This window comes from Colius striatus, chromosome 15, assembly GCF_028858725.1.
Source record: "Colius striatus isolate bColStr4 chromosome 15, bColStr4.1.hap1, whole genome shotgun sequence".
In the NCBI taxonomy this organism is placed as follows: Eukaryota; Metazoa; Chordata; class Aves; order Coliiformes; family Coliidae; genus Colius; species Colius striatus.
The window spans coordinates 7,610,378-7,637,689 of NC_084773.1; the positions used below are offsets into that span (position 1 = coordinate 7,610,378).

General features: G+C 44.4%; 1 protein-coding gene and 1 long non-coding RNA gene across 3 annotated transcripts; one reads left to right on the forward strand and one right to left on the reverse strand.

Annotated features, from left to right (window-relative positions):
* The first annotated feature begins 229 nt into the window (after positions 1–229).
* On the forward strand, positions 230–27,235 carry RHOA (ras homolog family member A). Its single transcript, XM_062008065.1, has 5 exons — positions 230–378; positions 20,130–20,287; positions 22,546–22,666; positions 24,918–25,048; positions 25,970–27,235. Exons 2-5 carry the CDS (start codon positions 20,132–20,134, stop codon positions 26,141–26,143), a joined length of 582 nt encoding a protein of 193 aa, XP_061864049.1. The 5' UTR covers positions 230–378; positions 20,130–20,131; the 3' UTR covers positions 26,144–27,235.
* Positions 2,029–22,559, reverse strand: LOC133626814 (uncharacterized). Of its 2 annotated transcripts, XR_009819778.1 has the most exons (5): positions 22,251–22,559; positions 20,583–20,809; positions 13,361–13,437; positions 10,233–11,183; positions 2,029–2,133 (listed from the first exon to the last, which is right to left on the reverse strand). It is a non-coding gene; the product is annotated as an uncharacterized LOC133626814 (long non-coding RNA). The 2 variants fall into 2 exon arrangements; XR_009819777.1 differs by lacking the exon at positions 20,583–20,809.
* Positions 27,236–27,312: the final 77 nt, after the last annotated feature.

Consider the following 27,312-nt stretch of genomic DNA (forward strand, 5'->3'; position numbering starts at 1 on the left):
TAAGATCCCCCTCACAAGTGCCGCGAAGAGCAGCCGGAAAAAGGCCGCACGCCACGGCGAGCACAGCGCGGCCGCTACAACACCAGAACAACCCCTCACCCCGCGCGGCGTAAATAGCACCCGGGCTTTTATAGCGCCCCTTCCCGGCAGCCCCCGCGCCCGGCCGCGCTGATTGGCCGCAGGAGCGGCGGGCGCGCGCGCGCGCGCGAGCCGGCGGCGGGCGGGGCCGGGTGGGGCCGGGCTGAGGGAGCGCAGCGCCGCGTCGCGCCGGGCCGGTGAGCGCGCACGCCCCCGCCCCGCCCGTTTCCGTTCGCCGCTGCTCGAGCTCGGGCCTGTGGAGCAGGAAGCGGCGGGAGCGAGACCCAGCGCAGGCCGCAGGTACGGGGGGGGGGCTCTCCACTGCACGGGCAGGGGGACGGCTCGGCGGCTTTCCCTCTCCCTTCGTGGCGCCGCCGCTGTCGCTGCCGCCGCCGGGTGGGGCTCGCCCGCCCGCCCCCGCCGGGAGCCCGCGCCGCGGCCTGCGGGCGGGAGCGGACGGACCCGGCCGAGCTTCTCGCTGCCGCGACCGGGCGGCATCGCGCGCACAATAGGGGAGGGTGTATGCGGCGGCCCCGCCGCCCCTCTGAGAGCCCCCAAGTTTCCGGGGCCGGTAACGGGGCCTTTTCCGGGCGGCGGGAGCGGGGGAGGGGCGGGCGGGCTGGGGCGCGGCCCAGGGGGCTCCCCTGCTGGAGCCGCCCGCACCTCGCCCGGCCCGAGGCGCCCGGGTCGCGGCGGGGAGACTCAGCTCCCGCCAGCTCTGACCGCGGGCGCGCGGAGGAGGCGGCGCTCGCACCCCCAGCCGCCTCCCCCCGCCCCGCCGTGGGGTGTGACACGAGTGGGCACCGGGCGGTGGGGGTGACCCGGCTGACTGGCAGCTTGTTGTGGTGACGTCAGTCGGGCGCGCGGGAGGCGCCGCCACGCCGGAGCGCGGGGCCGGGCCGCGGGGGTGCGCCGGGGCCGCGGCCGGGCCGCGCCTGCACACGCGGGTCCCCCCCGAGAGCCCCCCGTGGGTCCCGCCGGCTGCGCGGGGCCTGGCCGGGGACAGAAGCACTTGCAGAAGCACTTCCCGGGTTTAGTTGGTGTTTAAACTTTTAGTGAAGGGCAGAAATCGCCTTTCGGAGTGGTACCGCCAACTTTTTATTTGGGTTTTTTTCTCTTTTCTCTTGCCGTAGTCGCCGCAGGCCGGGGGCACGCGGGCAGTGTGCAGCCAAGAGCTCGGGTTTGATTTAAAACGGACTGTTAGTGTGATCGTCTCCGTGTGGCCCTTAGACTAAAAATGACCTAGCTTAAAGTTACATGCCACCTACACCTTCTTTGCCGGGAAGTCTCTTCCGTTAAGGATGAGAAGAACCTCGAGATTATTTCAGCTGTGTTTGGGTCTAAAGGCAAAAAAAAAAACCACAAAAAAACCCAAAATACAGAGTTAAAGTTATTACAGAGCCGGGGCAAAGTATTGTCCTCACACAGATAATGCCTTCACTATTTTGATATCTCTTTAAGTCTGATTCTGTGAGGTGTCTGGAATGGGAGTTTGTTTGTTTTTAGTTGATGCCTCATATCCAGCTTTTGTTTCTCTCCCTGTATGGTTCACCTGTTTGTGGCAGGGAGCCCTTCATGAGCAGTGGTTCCCACCCGCTCGTCCTGTATGTGATGCAGGATTGGAGACAAATAAATCCTAAGACCTACCTAGGGAATGTTATGTTTGTTGTTGCCATTTCCCCCCCCCCCAGAACTTAGACAAAGCAACAGTTCTGATGGCTGTTTGATTATAAAACAGCACATCTCTAAAAGCAAACCCTTAAAACCCTCTTTTTGTATCAGAAATCTCAAAAATAAGTTTTACTTATTCTAGATGTTGCTTGTGACTCGAAGTATTAGATTTTCCAGTGGTTTTATTTCAGGATTTTTTTTTCCAGCAGGGAAGTACAAAGTCTCTCCCTTTCTGAAAAGATTATTTGTGAAAATACTTACTTTCTGTTGAAGGCTCTTCTAATGCATCTGTGTGCCTTCCTCCTGCCTTGGTCTGGCTTTACCCAGGTCTCTGGCCACACGTCACTGGCATTTCTGTTTAAAATCTGTAAACTAATTCTGGCTCTGATTTGGACCAAGGTTGCATGTTTAAAAAAAGAAAAATTGCCATTAGCCTTATTTTGTTTTAATTGGTTCTCTGGAATGCTTCACAGTATATTCAGCATAAATGCCTGACATGAATTAATTTTAGTGGGCAGTTTGTGTCATTTAACATTAGAATACCCGCCCCATGTATTAAATAGTTTCCCAAGACATAAATGAACATGTGAGGGGCAAAAGAAATTCAGTTACAGAGCTAAGTGGAGCAACTCCTCTGCTATCCCTCCTAGCTCACCAAGCTCTCACTCTGGCCGAGTGCCACAGCAGTTGAGCGCCAGAGGCGGGGAGCTCTCTGAGCCAGGAATTGACAGTAAAAACATCCTAAATGATCTTAACTGCCACCAGGATGTAGGGCTAGCGATGGCTCTTCAGATAAGCAAATTCCAAATTAAAACAATTTGATCGTTTCGAGGGGCTTAGAAATATGATCATGTTTCTTCGTTTATTTAAGGGTAACTCATGTTATTCCTACTTTTTACACTTATATTTTTCCTCTCAACATCTTTACATTGCCCTGTACCCTTTTGACTTTTCTTTACACTATTTCTATGGTCAGCTCCTCAGACATCTCTGACCTTGACTACTGCCTTCTCATTAGCCTATTGTATCTTCTCATTTGATCTCTCTTTATCTTTTTATTCCCTGCTGTTGTCATATCATTAGGTTCTTTCCAATGTCCACTCAGACACTATCTTTTGCCTTTTATAAAGCGCTTATCTGGCTCGTGCATTATTCCACATCCATTTAAATGCTCGTGTACTGCTCAAACGCAGTTTAACTGATGTGGAGGAAAAGTTTAATCAGTGAGTTTGAGGAAGTCAGCATGTCAGTAAAGGCCAGCCAGCACGCCCTTTAGATCTTAAATTGATCTGTGATGAGTCTGTCGTAGTAAAGAAGTAATAAAGGTGAAACCTCTTCATATAGAGCAGTGCCTTGCAAAATAAATGCACCAGATTAGCAGTTTACCTTCATTCCCAGGGATTACAGCTGTGCAAATGCACACACCTGAATGTCCTGCAACACTGTGCACTGTATAAGTAGGTAGTAAAAAGTAAGTAGAAAGAGGTAGTTCCTTACTTCTTTAAGGATCATCTCAAAAATAAGCACAGATATCCCAAAGACTCTCTCCAGTACACTAGTTAAGTTATCATTGCTTTAAGCTGTCTTACACCACTGTTAGGTGTCTGGGTGCTTTCTGGCCTTGACATGATCTTCATTCTCACCTCATTCTGAACTGTGAATAAAAGCTGCCAAAAGCATCATTGGAATTGGTACAGCAACTCTTGATCTGTCTGTCCTCTCTTCTGATCTTTTTCTATCACAATGTTTTCACTTAGAGGCATTTGCAACAGTAAAAAAACGAAGGTATCCATAGACCACTTCTTAATTAAGATACATGCCATCCACTGTTGTGTACACACAACCAACAGGCAGTCCTTCCTACATGAATCATCTAATTAAACTAATCAGAACAAGGTTCACTGTCTGACCAGCCTTCCTGACCAAGGCCTCTAGTAGAAGGAACAGATGGAGAGTCACTAGTATACTGAGTAAAATTGGGCAGTACACCCACAATGAGTACAAGGTCTTTCTTTCCTCAAGCTCTGACAGGTGTGGGATTTTGTTTGCTTTTTGTAAATTACTTTTTTTTATCAGAAACGAGGCTGAATTCATTCTCTTTGCTCAGTTAATTAGTGGTGCTTTGCAACAGCAAGTAGTTTTGTCTCATCTGACCCTCACTGATTGAACTGTCACATTTCCATGCATGGATGCGTACAAAGTGATGCCATTTTCACAGTTTTAAGGAAGGTTGTCTTTGCATGTGTCAGTGGTTTGCAAGAACTAACAGCTCTCCAAGTACCAGCTATCTCTGTTTACATTCTTTGATAACATTTTGATTTTCTTGTATTTTACACCTGGAGACTCTTTATTCTTCACCTTCTCTCTGCTCTGTTGAAATAGTGTGAGATGAGGTGACTGTCTTACAGTAGAATCTTCGCTTCGTAGTGACAAAGTGAATTGGCTCATTTTTTGAACTTCAGTCCAAAAGCTGTTTGGAAAGGCTGGGTTCCATGTAAACCACAGGAGAACTAAGCTCTGTGCTTGAAATTGAAAGTGTTGTTGGGAAGATTTTAAATTATATGGTGGAATGTTGACAGATGAGAATAAGCATGCAGTTTGGGATAAAGAAAGTATTGGAATTAAGACTACGGCCTTGAGAAAGTTCAAGTCATGAAGTTGACCAGAAAAGTAAATAAGAACGTGAACTCTGGCAAGTCAAATGAAAAATATAAGGACCTACCAGAAAGACTCTGAGCAGCATCATACTAATAGCCAAAAAAAAAAATCTTATCCAAGTATATCAGAAGCAAGAAAGGTGCTGGAGTCTGAGGGGGACAATAAATGGTGAAGAAGTGAAAGATCTATGTGATAGAAAGTTAAATGACTGATGTGCATTCCTGTTTGCTATGAAGGAGTCCAAAGAGGTTCCTGTGCCAGAAATTCTCTTTGTGGGGAACAGGACTCATTGGCAGATCTGTGTCTGCTTGAAGTGTCAGTGTCATGGTTTGACATGACAGCCTTTTCTGGTAAGGGGGAAGGGGCTGCAAAGATGGCTCCTGCAAGAAGTTGCTCACAACTCTCCCCAGCTCAGAGCCAGACCCACTTCTGGGGCTGAGCCAATTAGACGCCTCCACGATCACTTTTTAAGAAGAAGCCGGAAGGGGAGGTGTCTTCCTCCATCTTCCTTCTTTCTTCTGCCCCTTTTTCTCTTCTTCTGGCTGGTGGTGGTGCAAGGAGTAGGAACGGTGAGAGAAACAACCATGCGGACTCCAAGGTCAGTGATGAAAGGGAGGAGGTGTACTGTAGCAGAGACTCCCCTGCATTCTATGGAGAGAACTGGTGAAGCTGAGATTTATTTTCATTTCTTTAAAGACCCCGCATCAGCGGTACAGACTCATTCTGATAATGAGCCCGCATCAGGGGCAGAAACTCATTTTGCTAAAGCTGACCCCGGACCAGGGGCAGCGATTCACTTCATTAAAGGCCCCGAGCCAGGGACAGTGATTTTGGCCGGAGGAGGCCTTGTCCCGAAGGAGGAGCCCTTTATCACTATGGCCGGAGGAGGCCTTGTCCCGAGAGAGGGACCTTACAACTGCAGAAACTGCAACCGCGGTGAAGAATCCACGTCAGAGATATTCACCAAGGACTGTGTCCCGTGTGAGGGAACCTGTATCGGCAGAAGCCGCAGCTGCTGGGAACAACCCACACCAGAGAAGTTTGTTAAGGACTGTGTTCCGGGGGAGGAACCCCGTGTTGGAGCAGGGGAAGAATGCCAGGAGTCATCCTCATCTGAGAAGACAGAAGCGGCAAAGCCCATCTGTGAGAGACTGACTACATCCCCCACTCCCTGCCCCCCTGAGCTGTTGCGGGGGGAGGAGGTAGAGATATCGGGAGCAGTGAGCTGGGCCCGGGAAGAAAGGAGGGATGGGGGAGGGAGATCTTAAAGTGCTGGTTGTAATTTTCTCATCATCCTACTCCCTTTTTGCTTTTATTCTGTTCTGTTTCTTGTAGAATAAACTTTCCTACTTTCCTCTCTAAGTCGAGTACTGGAGTCTGTTTTGCCCAGAACCATAATTGGCAGTGAGCCCTCCCTGCCCTTGTCTCAATCCACAACAATCTTGCTTATCTTTTTACTCCCATTTCACTGGGTCCTCCGCCATCTTAACGAGGGTGGGGGTGAATGGGGGCATCGAGCGAGAAACTGTCGTGGTGCTGTTGTGCTAGCTGGGCCAAACCACGACATTATTGGCGCCCAACGTGGGGCCCCGAGTCTGTGGGACTTGGAGCATTACAGATTAAATTTGAGACAAGGATACTAATTGGGAGTGGTAACGGGCAAAACATGAACTGTACTGCTGACTATTGAGGTTTTAAGTGGTTCTACCTTTGGTGAAGGGACGAGGGGTGGATTATTAACACCTCCTTAAAAAGCAATTCGTGAAGGCGAGGGGTGGAATGTCATGGTTTGACATGACAGCCTTTTCTGGTAAGGGGGAAGGGGCTGCAAAGATGGCTCCTGCAAGAAGTTGCTCACAACTCTCCCCAGCTCAGAGCCAGACCCACTTCTGGGGCTGAGCCAATTAGACGCCTCCACGATCACTTTTTAAGAAGAAGCCGGAAGGGGAGGTGTCTTCCTCCATCTTCCTTCTTTCTTCTGCCCCTTTTTCTCTTCTTCTGGCTGGTGGTGGTGCAAGGAGTAGGAACGGTGAGAGAAACAACCATGCGGACTCCAAGGTCAGTGATGAAAGGGAGGAGGTGTACTGTAGCAGAGACTCCCCTGCATTCTATGGAGAGAACTGGTGAAGCTGAGATTTATTTTCATTTCTTTAAAGACCCCGCATCAGCGGTACAGACTCATTCTGATAATGAGCCCGCATCAGGGGCAGAAACTCATTTTGCTAAAGCTGACCCCGGACCAGGGGCAGCGATTCACTTCATTAAAGGCCCCGAGCCAGGGACAGTGATTTTGGCCGGAGGAGGCCTTGTCCCGAAGGAGGAGCCCTTTATCACTATGGCCGGAGGAGGCCTTGTCCCGAGAGAGGGACCTTACAACTGCAGAAACTGCAACCGCGGTGAAGAATCCACGTCAGAGATATTCACCAAGGACTGTGTCCCGTGTGAGGGAACCTGTATCGGCAGAAGCCGCAGCTGCTGGGAACAACCCACACCAGAGAAGTTTGTTAAGGACTGTGTTCCGGGGGAGGAACCCCGTGTTGGAGCAGGGGAAGAATGCCAGGAGTCATCCTCATCTGAGAAGACAGAAGCGGCAAAGCCCATCTGTGAGAGACTGACTACATCCCCCACTCCCTGCCCCCCTGAGCTGTTGCGGGGGGAGGAGGTAGAGATATCGGGAGCAGTGAGCTGGGCCCGGGAAGAAAGGAGGGATGGGGGAGGGAGATCTTAAAGTGCTGGTTGTAATTTTCTCATCATCCTACTCCCTTTTTGCTTTTATTCTGTTCTGTTTCTTGTAGAATAAACTTTCCTACTTTCCTCTCTAAGTCGAGTACTGGAGTCTGTTTTGCCCAGAACCATAATTGGCAGTGAGCCCTCCCTGCCCTTGTCTCAATCCACAACAATCTTGCTTATCTTTTTACTCCCATTTCACTGGGTCCTCCGCCATCTTAACGAGGGTGGGGGTGAATGGGGGCATCGAGCGAGAAACTGTCGTGGTGCTGTTGTGCTAGCTGGGCCAAACCACGACAGTCAGCAAAGAAGTTTATAGAGCAAAGTGATAAATATAGTTACGGAATGCCAAGACCAGATGGTGCTTGCCCAAGGGTCCCAAAGGAAACTCAGGCCTGAAATGGCCAAATTATTAATTATGCTACGTAACTTCTCACTTAATACCTTAGAAGCCAGAGACGTAGATGACTTACATGATAGCAGTTCTTAAAGATAGTTCAGCAGAATACCACAGAGTTCAATGCCTTTTTAACAACAAACAGCAAAATAAAAAATTGACCAGATGGACCAACAACTTGGTGGGAGCAAGTCAATGTGGCTTTTGCAAAGGAAACAGCGTCACTTAAATCTGCTGCGGTTTTTGAATTTTTGAAAATTTGGGAGAAGAAAAGACTAGGGATCTGTGTTACACCTGTACTGTTCAGTATATTCATAAATGATCTGTCGAGAAAGATCCTTGTAAGGGAAGGAAATACAAGCTGACTAGGAAGAGTTGCAGCTCATCCTTCTGACACTAAATTATGGGCAGTAAAATGTCAAATGAAATTTGTTCCAGATAAATACAAAGTTGGTGGGGGAAAAAAACACCTTTGTTTATGTGCTGATGGGGTGAAAGTTATTGCTACTTATGAGGCAGAGCTTGCATAACTGCGAAAATGGGAGTTTAACATTCAGCAGTGACTGTGTGAACTATGTGAGGGGCTTTAAGGAAGGGAATAAAGAAAACAGAGGATAGCATCATGGCTCTTAGCTCAGAGCACACTGGTGACTATGGGTTTGTATGAAGAAAAATGGATTTTGAGATACAGTGCAACTGGAAAAGCAAAGAAGAGGCTCAGAAGAATGATCAGGGACAGGAATGGATTCCATACATGGGATTCTTATTAAGATTTGAACCCTTCCTCTTAGCAAAGATACGAGTGAGCACAGTCTAGTCTAGACCAGAAGCGATGGTGCCTCTCCCACAGATTATGCAGTCTCTATACTGAGACTGCAGAATGCAGCACTGCAAAGTGCTTTGAATGACAACAATTTATGTGGCTTCAGAATCAAACAGATGAAATCACAGAAGAAAATGCTATCAAATGGGCTGTTGAGCACAAAGATTAAAAAAACCCTCCCGAGCTGGAAACTGAGAAAATACACCTTCAGAGGTACATTTGTTCCTGCTTTTAGCATGTCTTAGCCACTTGAGATACTTGCGTGTGTCAGAGTGCTGGACCTGATGGGTGTTTGATATGAGCCAGTGCAATCCCAACAGATGTCATGTGACAGGAGGAGGAACACAGTTGAGAGTGTCAGCTATGGATATAAAAAGATGTCTCTTTGAAGAGCTATTGTTGGTTTCTCTTGTGCAGACATACTCCTGCTGCTAGCTATGGGGCAGTGGTGGGTGCTGTAGGCAGAGCCATCTCGCCCAAGCAGAACCTGCCTCATTGGGTGTCCCATATCCCATTTGACATACTGGAGATGTCTGGGCAAATACCAAGAACAAAACTGGCACAAATGCAAAGCATTTTGCAGATTGCACAGAAGTGGAAATCCACAGATCTACTATAATTACCTCAATATTAAGCCCTAATCTCATTTTGTGCCAAGTAATCTTGGGACTCAGTATTGCATAAGAGAAGTGCTCTCGTAAGTCATTATACCTACAGATAACAAAGATCTAGTCAGTAGAGGCAAAGTAACAAGAAGGTTAAGTGAGGGTGGAAGGAGGGCAATGGCAGGTGCTGATCCTGGGGACAGAATGCAATTCTCTGCCTCTATGGTCCCAGCTTTGCCTTCCACAGTAGAGTAAGGCAGGGGAGAATGCTGGAATTAATTTCTTCCTTGAGTTCTGAAATGCTGTTAATGTACTCATTTTATAGAAATAGGGAGGTGAACAGTAAGGGGGTGAACTTTGCAGATTATCAAGAACAAAGAAAACTTTAGTGAACCAGGAGGACCTTGCTAAGTTTGGTGTTTGCAAAACAGGATGCATGGTGACAATGTTAAGCCTGAGAGTTTTGCTTGTCCATATTGCTGTTTTAGTTCCTAACAATTTTGGCTTAAACAGAGTTTAAAAAGATGTTACAGGAACCTCCTTTTGTGAAATTTTTCCCCAATCATGTGTTGAAAGCAAATTAAATGTTCGGACTTGGAAAGGAAATGAAGGCATCTGTTTTGTTTGCACTTAAAAACAATGCAAGAAAGCCTCACAGATAAAACAGGAGAAAAGGAGAAACTGAAAGAAGAAAACACAAAACAGAAGCTCAAAAGTATGAAAAGTAACTGGGACAAAAAGGAAGCTCAAAGAGAAACTTGTGACTAAAAAGTCATGGTTCTAAAAAGTTCAAAAGTGTTAAGAAACAAGGCAGCCTTGCTGTGTGCCCTGCTGTGAGGCCTGCCTGCCTTTGCTTTGAACCTGGCTCATCCCATATGCCCTTGTCCTGGTTTCAAAGATCGAATGCTCAGGCCCCAGCTTTTCTCACTGCTGCTTAGGATCTTAGACAAGTGACTGTAGCTGTTGTTCTTTCTTGGTTACACCTCTTCCAGATTGTCCTTTTTCTAGTTCTGCTTTAATTGTTCTTCATGTGGATGCTGTTCTATAGTTTAATCATCTGTTTTGCCCTACTCTGAGTCATTTCCATTTCCTTCAGTGTCCCTTGACGTGAGGAAGATCACAACTGCACACCAAGTTGAGTGATGTAGGCGTGCTTGTGATTTCCTACCTCAGCTTAATGATTTCTGATTTCTTCATTTTTTTCCCAGTTAGCTCTTCAGAGCATGAACTTGTATTTTAAAGGAATTAACTATAATAACCCTAAAATATTCACCTTGAGTAGAAGTCATCAGCTCCCAGTCCATCATTTCATGTAGGAAGTTGAATCTGTTTTTACCTTGTGTATCACTTCACATTTATCTATATCAAGTTTTATTGCTTAAGCACAGAGGCTGTTAAGGTTCTGAAATTCATCACAATAAGCTCGTGAACATCTTGGCATCATCAGTAAATTTTGTGGTATTTCTATCTTTCCTTGCTTTTATAGGTCATTTGGGAATGTTGAGGTGTGCAGGTTCCACTGCTGGTCTGCTGCGAGAGATGAGCACTTCTTTCTGTCCATTTCCAATCTTTCACTTGTTATTTATTTGTACACAGGGAACTTCCCTTTAATCAGGTGGTTTGACTGTCTCTTTAAATTAAAAAAAAGGAAGTTGAATGGTGTTGCACACCTAATCCAACCAGACTTGGTAACAGTCACCTCTGCTTCGATATGAATCTCAGCTCTGAAGGTCCCATGGCTGAGAATGGAGGGGGGTTATGTAATTTATTTGTTTTCCAGAAAACTCTTTACATCCTACAGCAATGTCAGAAGTTTGAAAGAATGCTAATATGCAGTAATAATAAAGAGAAGTAGGACAACCTTAATGATTATAATCCAATCAGACTAAGACATCAATCCCAGGTACAATCATGGAATAAGTAACAGAGCCTTCAGGAAAGAATTAAGGCAATGTCACTCAACCTGGAATGGGGGAAACAGAAACAATTAGTATTAATTGTCTCAGTTTGCTTCTTAAGTATAGATGTTCATCTTAGCCTTCAGTTAGCACTTGACAGTAATTACACATCATTTTCGGTGAGAAACTAAGCCAGTACAAAATCAATGTAATTTGTATTAAATTTAAAGAGGACAGCTTTAAAAGGCAGGTGGAGACTCCAGTGAATCTGTGTCTTGCAAGAACATGAAGGAGTTAGCTCTTGGGATGTTTTTCTTATCAATCATCTGGAAGAAATAAAAAATACAAGCGTGAAGAAAGTTTGCAGAAGAAATGAGAAGAAATGCAGAGAACATAACTAACTACTGGAGTGAGCAGCATGGTAGGGGGTTCTCTGTTAGCACCTATTTTAGAGTGAAGATAGTCCATACTTGAGTTAATGAAAGGAATGAAATGTGACTGGGGAAGGACCAAGCTGCAGCTTGTTTGCGCTTGAAGCACAGCTCAGGGTGTGGTCATGGCATGAGTGGATCTAACAGCACATCCGTGTCCTGTGAGTGGATCTAACAGCACACTGATGTCAAAATGAGATGTCTCACAGGGCTCCAGCTCTTGGGGCCTGTTTGCAGCAGCCCTGGTGTGTTTGGGGCTGCGATGGATAATGAGGGGTGGGAAGGTGCACAGTGCTGTGCTGCTGGGCTTCCAAGGGCCCTTCAGCTGAAACACTTCACTGTGACACCTCTGCCACTTTGCTGCTCCTCATGCTAAGGTGCAGCTAGCCAATAGACCAGCCAGTTGCTACTGTCAAAGGTATAAAGGTAATAAAACCCAAACCCAACTGTATGCTAGAATGCTTCAGTCTGGAACGTCTGTTATGTGAATAGCAGAAAGAAGGTACATGAGCAAGGTAAACTGGTGTCTCCATTTCAGAGTTAGGCAGCAGTAAGAGAAACTAGTAGGGAAATCTTGAATTTGAAGGAAGTGACTTTACACACAATGTGTAATTAAGCAGTGGGAACTCCCTCCAACAGGATATTGTGACCACTGGAAGTTTACATGGGTTCAAGGGGAGTCTGGACAAGCTCATGAAAGAGAAATCTGTTTGAAATTACCAAACTCATGAGAACCACATCTGACCTATGAAGTTCCTGAGCTGAAAATGATTGGAGGCTGGAGACCTTGGAGGGGGAAGTTTCTCGTTCCTTTTTCCTCTTCTCCTTTCCTCTAGAAATCCACTCAGCTGATCCAGAATGCCAGATGCTGAGGTGGAGCCACCTAAATCCCAAGCCAGTCTGGCTCTCTACATGTAGGGAAAATAAGTTTAACTGCAGGAACAAGTTGGCCCTGGTCAGCATCTGTGCTGCAGCTGCTGTGGACACAGCACTGGGTGTAGTGAGTTGCACAGATCACAACTTGGGCATTTTACAAGAGATAGTTGGTGTGTTCCTGGGAGTGTTTGATCTTGCTGAGGCATCATTCCTGTAAAGCATGGGCACGTGGGCTGTACGGGAAAGGGACGGCAAAGCAAAATGTTTTGCTCCTTCTTATGGTGGTTAGAAATCAAGAAAATTCATCACAATCCAAAGCAATTTTCTTCTCTGAGATTCAGATGAATTGCATGTTATCATACAGGATTTATCCTGAAGAGGAAAGCAAGGGCAAAGGCTGTAATTTGATAGGATGAATCCAGCTTTGAGGCTTCACATGATATCTCAGATTAGGCATACAATGTCCACATGACACACAACATGGATCTAGTACTGACTGCAGATTCAAGTTTCCTCAAACACTTTGCACTTTATGCTGGATGAAGTATCTCCTGCCCTATCTCAGCCATCCTAGAGGCAGCATAAACAACACACTATGCTTAACTGACATACATTGTATACCTGTGCCTATTCAACACCAAATTTGTACTTTTGAATAACTATGACTGTATAAAATTCATTAGTTGTTAAGGGTTCACCAGGGCTGGCACTGAACCAATGCTGTTAAGTCCTAATGCATTTAAGCTCCCAGTTGTGGTGATGTGGTACAAAGAGGCTTGAGCTGGTTATTTGTGGAGTTATCTGGGACCTGATAATCTGGGACCTCCAATTTCAAGATGGCTCTGGAAATGTACAGCTATGTTCGTAAAGCACTTTTACCAAACTAGTAAAACTTGCTAGACTTGAGCATGGTTAGTCTGATTAAACTGCTAGCAGAAAGCTGAATGCTCAGCCTGTCCGAGGACCTTCCTGAAGTACCTAGATCACATTGGATACTGTGCTGACCTGTGTCACTTTTTCAGTTGAACTTCAATCTTACAACAATAATTTCTATTTGAGTGTGGGTTACATTTAATGTGTGAAGTCAGTAGCCTGCCCTGTGCTTTGCCAGCTCTGGGATTGTTTCCAAGTGTTAAATTTCATATGTAACCCTCCAAAAAATAAAAACCCCAGCAGATACCCCAGCTTTTTCTTACCAGCTGCACCCACGTAGTGCTGTAGTTGGAAACAGGTCTATTTTGCAGGACTGTCAAACTGCTTTATGTGCTGGATGCTGTAAGGAATATAAATATAGTTGTTTTCCAAAGACCTTCTTAGCAATACTTTAAATAATGTGGCTTGTCAGTGTATGAATGCAGGGTCCACAGCCAAATTTGCACAGAATTAAGTTAATTTCAATTATTGAAATAAGCTGTGTGTCTGTCTTTGTAGTGGTGACCGAATCCATGGGTTTAGCAGTTGTATTCCAATAGGTTGTAAAAGAACTATTATTTCTACCCCAATAACACTTGACTTTTTTTCTTACTCTTATTGCAGTCCCATGGCTGTTTGCTCCCCATTTTGCAGCTTCTGTAAAAGGTAAATTGGGGTCATAGTTTCCTTTACTTCAGAACATTCTTATAGAGGCTTATATCTGCTCAAAAGGAGCTGATTTAAGGTAGCACGAGTAGCATTTCAACAGCACACTGCAATGTTTCTGACATTTGTTTATACATACTTTCACTAATGAAAAACATAGCAGAGGGGGAAAAAAAACCCAAAATGTATAGTTGCTGACATTTTCCCTTGGGACTTCAAGGGAGAAGAGGGTTGAGATGCTTACCTCCTGTGAGCAATTAAACAGCTGGGAGACGAAGGAAGTCTGGATTCTGCTCCAGAAGGAGGTTGGATTTGAGCAATTACCTCCTTCTGCCATCCTTCTCCTGGCCTATTTGCCTGCCTCCTGGTCTTTGGACCATTTCCCCCACCCAAACATTCTGTATTCAGTCTCAGTTTCTTCACTGGCTATGTGCAGCTTACCTAAAAGCCAGACCTATTTGCTTTTGGGCAGATCTGCTTTCTGCTCCAAACTGTTTTGCTGGTTCTCAGTTCTGATGCCAGACTTTGCTAAACATGCAGAAGAAAACTGCTCAATCTATGTCTTCTTCATCACTGGAGTCTTTGGGGAAAGTCGTTCCTCTTCCCCCTCAAACTTGAACAAAAGTGAGCATATTTTAAGAGTAAATTCAGGTCCTGGGACAGAGGCAGTTCTCTTCTGTGGTAGGTAGAGGGCAGGGCTTGACTGGTCGGGCTGGGGGATGCTTGAGTAGGGTTTCATCTTCTAGTCTCTCAGCCTTACTTGTGTTCCTTCTGCTGGCCCAGGGCAGAGCTGACTGAATGAAGAGGGGAGAGAGGTAGGGTGTAATTCCCTCAATAGCAAACTGTTTCAGTACTGAGTGTTGAGGAGTTGGCAGCAAAGAAGTCTTTTCTTTCTTTACAACATTTTAAGGACTTCAAGATCAGGTGGGAAAGAATTTAAAGGATATTTCTCTCTCAGCATCAAGAACTTTGTTGATGGTTCTGATGAACTGCTTCTGCTGAGTTCTTGCTAACATGTGCAGTAATCCAGATCTTGTTTGACAAAACTCTGCATTATGCAAGGCATCTACCCATGTGGCATAACAGACAACATAAAGTTGATAGCAGTTCAGTGATAACTGAAACGAAATCTAGTCAGGATACCTATGTGATGGTAAAGGGCTGTTTCTTCCACCTTCTTTCTTTCTCCAAGATGAGATCCAGAATGAGACAAACAAACCTGCAATGTTTCCTACCAGTTTATCCAACTTTGAAATGTCAGCAGCATGTTCACAGTGCTCACTCGTGCTGTGTGGCCTTGGGATTTGCAAGAGAGGAGGCACTGGAAATGTTGATCCTTGGAAAAATAAATAGCATGCTGAAGAGGCAAATTCCATTGCAGTAAATAATAATACTTGGGGAGGTGTACTTTTAAAATATGAGGAAAAAATACCTTCCCTATTTCTCATTCTTCTGGAGCATTTGCTGGATTCTCTTAACAAGCAGGGCTTTATGCTGCATGAGTCTTGGAGCGTCACTGCACAGAGCAACCTCATGTAACAAGGATATTAGTGTGGCAACTCTTAGCAAACAGGAGCTCCTTGTGTTGTAACCTCCTGTGATGTTAGTGGGATTGAGTAAATGATGTCTAAAGCTCTTGTAATACCTGTGAAAGGCACTGGCCTAGGTTGGGGAAATGTCATAATCGAATCTCTTCCATTTAAGTGAGTCACTTGAGTCATGTTGTGAGAGTTTCTACTTTGAGTCTAGCAGACTAGCTGGTTTTAAGAATCCTGTAAATGCAAAGATAGGAGGAGTGGTTCATTTAAGAGTAGGACAAATTGCAGATCTGTCATCTTGCTGCAGAAGATGACACATTCCCCTAGAAGCTCACTTCAACCATTCTGTGACACTATTTGGGATAGGCTGTTTCTTGCTCGGTGGTCTGTGTGCATTGTTGGTGATGCTGTTCCAGCAGCCTTGTGGATTTATGAGTCTCTCCCTGCACCATGCATTGCATAAAAGGATGAATGTGTAGTACTTGTGTTCAGTTACAGTGAGATAGCAGTACCTTGGATTTGGTCTATATGTAATATCCTCTTAGGTAGTTCAAGTGTAGGGGTTTTTACCTTTAATGGTAGACACATGCTTGCTGGTGCCAGACTGTACTGCAGCAAATACTAACTTGCATGTAATGTTAAGTACTGTGCACCTTAAAACTTTTTAGGCTAGCAAAGTGCTTTTGGATTCCTGTCAAAACATGCTCCTGGTCCAAATTTGATGTGTTTCTGGGCTTCAGAATACTTAAGAAAACCAGAGCATGAACACCTAACTGCTGTGAATGCTATTATTGTTGTCCTTGTGATTTTCACCACTAAAATGTAGCTCCATTCTAAGCAATTTTTTTTTTTTTTTTTTTTTTTTTTTCCTCTGTTACATTAGAGAGATTTTGCTTTTCTGAGTGTTTGACAGACCTGGGAATCTCTTATAGCTGCCCACTGGATCAGAATGTATGTATTTTAACTAAAAATATTTAACTAAAAACTGCTGATCTGTACACAGAATCCTCTAAATTAGGAAATTATTATTGTAAATGTGCTTAGTGCATGGATTACAGAATGCTGTTGCAGTGGCCAGATACCTGCTAGCATCTGAAGAACAAACATGGGGGTTTTGGACATGTGACACCATGAGAACCATCTCCATATGTGTGGACAGCATCAGCGATTCAGACGAGTCTGTCATGAGAAGAAAGCTGAGTGAAGGCCCAGCAGCACAGTTCCATCCTTGATCATCTCCAGATTGAATAGAAGTGAAGTGTATTGTTCTTGCAGTGAGTAAGGGTTCAACCTCACTGGCAGAGAAGAAACTTCAAGTACCATAAAGCTGTAAAGCTTGTAACCGGTAGAAGAAACAGGCAGTTGTGGTGTTTGACTTCCTTCTGAGATTGATGGAGGGGACTATTCAGTGACCAAATCTGACATCCTGAGGCATCTCTGGCTACCCTGCATTTATAATCTGAGATATTTCTAAAAATTGTTTGAGGTCCATAAACAAATTATCCACAGCTTCTGCTGTGTGCCCAGGGGATCATCTGAGGTAAGCAAATGCAGAGCAACTCCTAGGGTTTCAGAGGCAAATGAAAGCTTCAAGTAAGTGGTACTCTTTGCATCTTGAATTGAATTTTGTGTAACACTTTCATTCCAAGGACATAATGCAGAGGGAATGCTCCTATGGTGATGCTCTGGAGGGTGAAACTTCAGTGAAAAATATGAGTGCCATAGGTCATCAAGAAAAGATAGATGGTTGAGGCTTCTTATTTTCTTAGGGTTCATAGAAAGCACTGCATTAAATGGTGATTGCTTTTGCACAGAATTGCTGTTTTCTTGTAGACCTTAGGCATAGGTATGTAGAGGGCCAAAGCATAAAATGAGATTAAACTGGAACAGAATGCTTAAAAAAAATCTAAAGCAATGGAAGTATTTGGACGAAGATAAAGAATGAGATCATCCACAGAACAAGACAGTTATCCATAGGTGATGCCAGAAAGGTCGCCTATCCTAGATGCTATTGCAGGTAACACAAGTGATCAAGAGCCAGAGCTCCAGCTGCTAGCACAGAAGGGAGGAGGAGGATACTGAGGAAGGACAGATTATTACAACCTGTCCTCCACCTAGTTTGTCTCCAGTGTGGTTTCATCAATGACCTACATAACTACCTGACATCATTATTATTAAACTTGCATCTGAGAGAGGCTATCATTAAGCTGGAGGACAGAACTAGAACCTGAAGGTAAAATAAAGCATCAATCAGAGGAAGGATAAATAGGAACATGATAGTAGAATATTTAGCTGTGTGAATAGAGGCTGATTTGCTATGTAGCAGTCCTAATGAAAAAAGACCTGGGATTTAGCATGAATTAAAAGCTGAATGTATCATACAGTCTTCTGGGCAGGATGGGGAAGACAAGACGTAGGCTACCAGTATGGTGTTTAATCAACAGTATATCCTTCAAGATCAATAAAATAGTCCTTCAGCTCCAGTTAATGTTGGTAAAGCCCTGGGTGAAATTCAGCTTTTGGGCTCCATGCTTTGTTACATTTCTGCCAGTTGGACTGTGCCCAGAAGGGACCAACAGGAAAGTCCAGGAAATGTGATTTACAGGGAAGACTTGAATAAATTGGAATTGTTTTGCCTGAAGAGAAGGCTAAATGAAGGCATATATTCCCAACTGCACTAGGGAAAAGGAATCATCTGTTCTGCCATGCCCATGACAAATAGGATAAACAATAATGGGCTTACATTAAATGAAAGAAGGTTGAGGGTACACGTTGGGGAAATTTTTCTCATAGTATATATTGTGGAGCAGAGGCATGTACAGCTCCAGAGATTTTGAAGGACTCAGCATTACAATTTTGAAGGGTGGATTAAAAAAAGCTGACAGTAGGTAGAACTTGCAGGTAGCTGATCTTGACTTGGTACATAGCACAGATGATTTCCAGTTCTGTAAAAATCCAATATTACTATTGCTAGAGAGTATTCAAAACCATCTGAAACCGCTGAAAGGAAACCTTTTTAAAGCTTCGATCATTTTAAGCCTTCCACAAATGTAAAAATACCCCCAAACCCCTAAGGTAAATAAATGTATGTACATATGTATTCACAAGTTGAAAGAAGCTCATTTTAGAGATAGTTTTTACTTGGGCAGTTGTGTCTGGCAAAGCTGTGCTCTACAAGTCCTTGAGCTCATCTGTATGATGGGCTGAAATGGTCATTCTCTCTTTGCACCTGTAGCAGAAGTACAGAACCTCTAACATCCACTGCTTCTTCACCACCTAATAGTACTAAAGGTTGCTTATAGTAGGTGGTTCATTTTACCTTTTTACGTAATTTCATAAGGCAAGTGCAGAGATGGAAATGAGAAAATGCTTTTGCCATGTCCTTTATTTCTCGGAGCCTTTTTCTCATTGCCAGCAGCCCTAGTCACCCTCATTCTGTGCTGGGATTGTCATGCCTAAAGATAACTCACAAGGGTGCTCCGTCTCTGGTATTTTGGTCATGCAGTGGTAGGTATTATGGTGGCATTGCTGTTTGCTCCAGTTCCAGGAAGCTTCGTGGGATGACTAAGCAGCTTCCCCTGGAGTGCCTTATGTTATGGAGAAGAAAGTAGTTATAGTTCTGCCCTCATTCCAGTCCCTTGTAACCAAGTCACTCCCTAAATCTCTGGCTTGCTCCTGCAGTGGTCGGTCACAAATAAATGCCTAGGGAAAAGAGAGAGCAGGCACATATATAGTGCTGCCCAAAGTACCCTCTGTCAGCCTCAAAGTACTTTTTACTGTGGAAATTTTCTAAGGCAGATGTGGTTCCTGCATTCTCTAACTCACATAGGGAGCTTCTCCCATGTACTTGCCCAGTCATCTTTAGGCCTGTGTAAATTTATTGTGTCCGTAACATCCGTTTGCTGGAGTTCCCAAGGCTTGTTGCCTTCTGGTGGGCTTGAGTCCTTTTCTGCTTTCTTTGTATCACCTCCCCCCCTTGCATTTGTTTGTGGGAAGCAATGATGAGCAGCCAATCCCTGTCCATACTATTTGGGCCACTTGTGACTTTGTAGGGATTTGACAAATCCAACACAATGATTGCCTTCAGTCCCACGCTGACTCTAGGCTTTCATTAAGCCTTTTCAAGCTCTCACACTCTCTTTTTGAGGCCAAAGTTGCGTGTGAGCAAGCCATGGATTCATATGGTCCTGGTAGAGGTCAATACATTGAACAGCAGAGCATCACAGTGGTGTCCCTTGTTTGCTTAGTGTAAGCTGATAGCAGGCTCTGTTAAGCTGGTAACAGTGACATCCAGGAAAGTGGATTGAGGAGTGGGATGCCTTTGCAGTGTGGTGGTTGTAATTTGAGGAACACACTCGAAGTCCTCTGTTGGTGCTCTGACATGGGAGCAGGTGCTCCTCGGTCCAGCTGGCCAACACTTCATCGTTAAGACAACTCAGCCTAATAAGAAAATGTTGCTATCCTGGAACAGAAGCATCTCTCATTTGATTACCTAGAAGACACTGTTCAGAGGTCTTCTTGGACAGTGCCACTTGCTCGCTCACTGTCTCTGGATGTTCCTATCTCAGCCTTTAGAAAAGGTCAAGAAATGCCAAACCAGACTGGTTTCTCCTTTCTGTTTCCCCACCCAGTGGCTCACCAGTCGGTGAGTTGGCAAGTTCTGGGGAATGTTTTTCTTGGAATGATGAGTATTTGAACTCACATGATTCCAGGTACCTGTCTATGTGTCTAATAGAGACGTAGAAACAATTTTAAAGTTTTTATTAACTGAAAACTTAATGGTTGATTATTATCATCTCAGTTAAAGGCTGTAGCAGAAGAACTAATAAGTTGTCATTTTATTTTTCAGCTATGGCAGCCATTCGAAAAAAGCTGGTTATAGTGGGTGATGGTGCCTGTGGAAAGACCTGTCTGCTGATTGTATTTAGCAAAGACCAGTTCCCTGAAGTGTATGTTCCCACCGTCTTTGAAAATTATGTAGCAGATATCGAAGTGGATGGAAAGCAGGTATGTGAACACTTCTGTAACAACCCAGATGGGCTGCACTTAACTCTGAGTAGCGTGGAGAGCTCGTGCTTGGGGCTTGTGTTGTAAATATGTTTTAAAATATTAAGCAGGCTCCTGTGGGGCGGGGGGGACGACACACACACCACATTGACCTTGCTAGAACCTGCTGATATCCAACATCTGTTCAGCAACCTATTTCTAACCTTACACAAGTTGAGATTCTAAAAGCCATGTGGTTTTCCCAAGTGAGTTGTTGCCGTAGGTGGTAGAGACAGCAATTCAAAGACATGCTTACCTGCTGAGGGCACAGGGCTGCTAGCCTTTGGAATGGAGTGGTGAGTAAAGTCCCCTGTTTCAGTAAGGACCTGGTATTGTGATTCACAAAGACTAGTTCCTGGAGAGAATCTTCTTTTCATACTTACTCCTGGCAAGAGTGCAGGATCATCTCCAGAACAGGTGACTGATAAGCTTCAAAGGGGTTTGATTTATGTAGTGCACATCAGCAGCATCTGCCCTGCTTGTCTGAAGGAACACAATTCTTAGCAGCCAAGAGTACTCAGAGCTCACCGAGCTTCATTTGCAGTTTGTACTTCAGTAAATTAATCATTAAAATGTTTCATTTGAGTTTTAAATATTTTGAAAATCAGTTTTCAGTCTGTGTGACCTTAGAGTCCTTCTGTTTGCCAGACAAGGAAATGTGCCAGACACCTGCTCCAGGGGGCTGTTTTCAGAAGCCTGCTCTCTTGAGTGCCAGACAGGTTGCCTTCTGATTTATGTCATGCAAGGTAGTGTGTGACATATCAAATTGTCTCTTTCCAAAATACCCCCAGAAGTGCACAAAACAGAAACTTTGCACCTATTTTCAGTCCTTTCTTGGCACCCCTGCAGTATGTAACCACACGTTGTTGGTCTCAGTGCCACAGGTCCTCACGTCAAGCACATGAAAGGTTTTAGTGCTGACAGTACTGAGCTTCCCTGTTTTGCGCCTTGCTGCAACATGTGCCTTTGCTCTGTGTTCAGGTACAGCCAGAACACCCTTCAGTAAGTTCTACTTCAGATGCAGATTGAAAACTTTTCATTTGGGTTTTATGTTAAATTTGATTTCCTACTGTTAAAGGCATGGATTGTGCGTGGTTTTAGTCATGATAGTTCGTACTCTTTGAGTCTAAAAAGAGCTTTTTCTCTCCCATGATACAAATGGATTTAAAAAAAAGTAACTTTAGACTAATAGTTTAACATGTTTTCTCCCCAAGTGCCAGTTTCTATGTTGTATCTTAGACTCTAAGGACTATTGCTGAAAGTATGTATGATATCCATTTCTCTCTCTCATCGCCTATTCAAACTTCCTTATTCGCTTCTGCCTGGATCTTTGCATCTCTGAACAGGTGGCCAGCGAGTCATGCCCTATCAGCTGTATGCAACCAGCATGTAAATAACAAGTGCCTGAGCAGTGTGTTTTCTGTTGGGGAAATTTTTGTAACGAGATGAGAGATTTTACTCAAGCACTTTGTCTTCGGAAAAGCTGATTACAAAAGTTTGTAGGAGAGCAGTGCTCAAGACTGTTCAGAGAATCTCAAGCAAATGTATACCTTAAGAGCTTGATTGCAAATTTTAAAACTCCTAATTTGAACATTGCTATTTCTTCTGCAGTTTTAAACAGCCCTAATGGAGGTGCTCTCCCCTAACTCCACCCTAAGTAGATATATTGAGAACTTTAGCTACTTTATTCAGTTCTTAGGGACAAGAAGCTTTACACACTGAGCAAGTTTATTTCAAAGCAAATTGCAAGCACAAATTTCTGCTGTGATGGACTTTTAATGAATTTGTTCACAAATAAGTAAAATCTTGACATTTGTTGGTCACTACAGGTTTCAGCTGTAAATTGATTGAAAATTGTGCATAATCCTAAAAAGTATATGCTTAAAGAGAGTTCACTAAAAACTGGCATTTCTGCAATACTTACCAGAGAGATTCCCAGCCCTTTGGAGACTAATCCCTTTGGTTCTTCAGTCTTGCTTTTCTGCTGGTGGCTTTTATGTCCTTTCAGAGAATTGTCAGTGGTCATGAATATAAAGAAAAGTTTCACAAGCTGCAATAAATTGATTTTTAGTAGTTTTCCCATCAAAGCAGTTTGTCCTGCAGTCTCTTATTTTTAAATGGTGTTGACTGAAATTTTTTTCCCACTTCTCTTGAGTTACTGGCTTCTGAATTGAAACTTCCCTGGTGATCTGGCTAACTGCCTTATCTTCCTTCTGCAGGTTGAGTTGGCTTTGTGGGATACAGCAGGACAAGAAGACTATGACCGACTTAGACCGCTTTCTTATCCAGACACTGATGTTATACTTATGTGTTTTTCAATTGATAGTCCTGATAGTTTAGGTAAGTAGTTCACTAATTGAATTTGAACCGCTTCTCTGTGCCTCTTTATTCCCCTTGGAAGTTGTACTGTATAATATATTTTCATGTGCTGTAATGATTGAGAGCATTCCTAGTTGTAAAGTACATACTAGTTTTGAAGGGGCAGTTGTCAGACATTAAGATCTTAAAGGACTCTGTTTCCCAGAACACTGAGTGGCATTTTGAAAGCCTCAGCAGCACACAGTGTTTACCCAGGATTCTGCTGCATAATCTGAGCCACACTTAGCAGTGAGGGCAGCTCCCTGGCCCAGAGCAGCACCCCCAGCTTGGCAGCATGTGCTGCCTTGGCTGCTGCCAAGCAAGCAGGAGGGCTGCAGCTGCACTCTCCTGTGTCTGGGAGCCCTGGAACACGTAAGGTGCCCACCAAGTGGCATGGCCCACACCAGGTTGTGTTAGTAGTAGTAGTGGTATTGAAAATTGTAGGTTCTTACACACTCAGAACCACACTATATTCAGGAAAAGAGAGTAACTGACCTGCCCTTTCAAGAGGAACGCTAGCTTTGTGGTTTCACCCCTTCCAGTGTTGCCTCCTTTTATTCAGGAGAGATCAGCCAGAGGATGGGAGTTTGTCCTCTGTCTGCTCTCCAGTGCTTGTGATGGAGAAAAGAGAAGAATTGCCTGATGTATTATTTCTGAGCTCCAAATCATACATTTCAAACTCCATGTATTAGATGGGAATCTCTTCTCTGTGGAGTCCAAGACTGAAATCGTCACTGATTTGATTTATAAATCAGATATTTGATCTGACAAAGATGTTTTTGAAGAAGATAAGGAGCAGATGATAGAGATGCTCTTATTTCTAAGACTCAATGTCTCTGAAACTTCGATTTCTGTCCCTTTAAAATGATAATTACTCCATCTATCCAATGTAGTCTCCTAAATAAATACAGACAGGTGGGTATGACAGTGTCTTTTTAGAAAAATCAATGACAGCTTGACATGGGGGAAACCTCAGTCTCTCTCTTCATCACTTCCACCTGGTCCTGTGTTTTGAGACATCTTTCCTTGTCTTTGTCTCCCTCCAAACCCGTTTGAGGTTAGTTGCCAGCAGTGCTGTGGTTGTGCCCATAGCTGCTAATAGCTATGTCCAAGGTCTGAGCTTTGCTCACTTCTGCTGCATGTGCCACTCCTGACTGCTGACAGCCCTGGGCACAAGATGTGTTACCAAATCCTGGAGACAGGAAGACAGGAGTTTAATTAAGCCAAGTCTTATCTTGGCTATTTTTCCCTTCCTTCCTGCTCAGCAGTACGAAGGTGCCCATGTTCCTGGGAGCAGTGAGCTGCTTGGCAGCCCTTCAGGGCTGCAGTATCTAGAGGCAGCTGCAGAATTGCTGGTTTGGCTGTAGGGCAAAAACTGGCTTCAAAACACTTTTAAGTTGTTCTTTCAAGCAAGAAACAACACCAAAATGGTGAATGTCTCTTCAAAAGCTGAATGGAGTTTTGTGGAGATAAAAAGAGGTTATGTAGCCTGCAGGTACACCCACTGGTGAATCTCAGATGTCTGAAAGCAAAGCTGAATAGTTTGGGCTGTTCATCTCTTCCTGCTATATTGAATTTATTAAGGTTTTGCTTTCAAAAGCCCTCAAGACTCCCATTTGTAGCTCTGTAAGGGCTATAACCGTGTTAGGAGGGAAAAGTTCTTGTCTGTGAGTGCACATTCATTTGCTGCAGATAGGGAGAAGTGGCAAATCTGCACATGACTTCACACAGTCTTTGTTTCTGCACACCTGTAATTTAGTGTAGAGAACAATGTTTCTGCTACAGTACTGTGAGAGTTTGGAGTGGTTGCTTGGTGATGCTTTTTAAAAGGAAGGCATGATGTAAAATGTGTGCTCTGGATTGTGTCCATCTTTAGCTTCTGGGGATAAATAAAACGTTTCTCTTGAAGCAAGATACACCATAACTCTCTACTTCAGAATTCTGGATGCTATTCTCTGAAGTACCTTATGTTAACCCATGTCAAGCAGCTGCTGAGACGTGGAGAGAAGCCACCAGTTTAGGTGGCCTTCAGCCTTAAAATTGCCATAGAAGGGCTCATCTTCTTTTGGTAAAACCTGAACAGGTCTATTTGCTTCCCAAACTCAGAGTAGAAAGAAGGGCATCAGTGTAGATTAGCAAGTGAAACCACTCAGGCAGCAGGTAAAAGCTTTAAAATAAAACTGTCCCCAGAAATGGGCTTCAGTAGAGTCATACTTCCATTTATTTATTTCAGAAAACATCCCAGAGAAGTGGACCCCGGAGGTGAAGCATTTCTGCCCCAACGTGCCTATCATCTTGGTAGGAAACAAGAAGGACCTGAGGAATGACGAGCACACAAGACGAGAGCTGGCCAAAATGAAGCAGGCAGGTTCCTTTCTGATCCTCTCACAGTAAATGCAGATGGGGCAGAGTGGTTGTAGCGGGCATTGAAAGGGCACCCACAGCTCCCTGACAGCTTCCCCTGGGCTGCGGAACAGACACCCACTCATGGCAGAAAACAGGAAGTTTGTTACCTTTAATGGAGTGGTTCTTCGTTCATGGTGGGAGATTTGTTTTTTTAGCAAGAGGTGTTCTCAACAGTGCTGGTGGTTATGTTGGGTTGCTGACAGTCGGCTGCCCACCACACTGGAGAACTGGATCGTTGAGGTAGGAGACATCAGCACATCAAGTGCATGTGCACCCCAAGTTGCTCCTGCATTTTATATGTTTGGGATGTGAAAGGAAACAGTTCTATTGGGAGGTGTTTTGAGGTGACAACATTCCTGAGCCCATCACTAGGTTTCATTTTCAGATCATGTCTGAAAGTGCCAGCTGGAGTATGGGACTGCAGTCACTCTGCTCTGTCCTGGAATTCTTGCTCCTGTTGCATAATATTTTTAATGCAAAGACCAAACAAGACATTAATTTGAGGATTTCTTTGCAGGCTTTTATTACAAGAGTGGCAGACAGTTGCATAAATATTTGCTCTGAAATAAGCGATCATTTGCTCCAGTTTCAAAGGGTCTTGTGTCCTTGGAGCTCAGAGGCATGAGGAGAGCAATGGTGTGCTGAGCATTGGCATGATCCACACACGCTGTCTGACCCATCCAGACTGAGGGGGCTGCTCCCTCCTGGCAAAAGAAGGACTTTTACGATTTTATGATCGCTCTCGGGAGAGCAGTTAATTATTAACTAACCAATTACCCATGTGCATTCACTCCAGGAGTGCCTTTGCCTTTGTGGGGATGCTGGGTGGGCAGGGGCAGCCCGGGCCTGTGCTCACCTCTTGCTTTTGTGCTGTTGCAGGAGCCCGTCAAGCCCGAGGAAGGCCGAGACATGGCAAACCGCATCGGTGCATTCGGGTACATGGAGTGCTCGGCAAAGACCAAAGACGGTGTGAGGGAGGTTTTTGAAATGGCCACTAGAGCTGCTTTGCAAGCCCGGCGTGGCAAGAAAAAGTCCGGGTGCCTTCTCTTATAAAGTGTGGCCAGAAGAAGATGGCCAAAGCAGCACCCTGCACTTGAGTAATTTTGAAGTGCTGTTTATTAATCTTAGTGTATGATTACTGGCCTTTTTCATTATCTATAATTTACTTAAGAGATTTAAAAATTGAGTCATCTTGCTACCAGTATTTAGAAGCCAACCATGATTTTTATAACAATCTGCATCAAATTCATCTGTGCACCCAAGGTTAACCTCAACATTCCTCTAACAAACCTTTTCTGCACTCACAGGATATGCCAGGCGCTAATTGAAGACAATTCTCTATCTCCTTTCTTCTCTCTAGAAAGAGAAAAAGCTATCAACACAGAGGATTGGTCTGTAACTACTTTATAACTAACGTCCTATTCTAATTGAGTACAACAGTTACGTGGCTGTAAGCGGAACCAAGCGTAGCTTCAGTGCTATCACATTTAGGAAGGTCTGATTGTCGTGGCTCAGTGGTGTAAAAACACGTTAGTTTGAAAATGTGATCACTCTGAAATGACCAAGTCCCGTTCAGCTAAGGAAAAGTGAGGGTTCTGTGGTTTCATGTTAGTTACCTTTTAGTTACTGTGTAATTAGTGCCAGTTTAAATGTATGTTACCAAAAATAAATCTATTTACCCCAGCTTAGATGTAGTATTTTTTGTATAATTGGATTTCCTAATACTGTTACTTGTAACCTCTGCGTTAAGGTGTTCTGGGTTTTTTAAGAAACTGTATTTGAAAATAAAGTCCGATGGAAAGCAGCTGATCCTCTTCCCCTGTTCATTTGTAAGAGTCTGACCCATGTGAGTGACTGGAGTGGTCTGCACACCCAGGAGGAGCTTTTCCCGTGCCGTAGGGATGAGAACAGAGCCTGCTCGCACTCCAAGCTTCTGAACTGTTCAGTTGCCTTAAGTTCATTGCTGGACCCAGTTTCAAAACTTTAAAAAAACAAAGGAGACTTTTTGTGTAAGTTTGGTTACCGTGTAGTGATCAGACTCCTAACCTGTGAACTTCTTGCTGTTCTGCAGCCAACTAAACTCTTTCTGTATTTTCATTTTTCCAACAACTAATAGAATAAAGGCAGTTTTCTAAGCTCCCTGTATCCTGGTGTCTGTATTCCTCACTCTGGGCTCTTGGCCCAGTGGCTGGCAGCCTGAATCAGAAATACCATTTTTGATA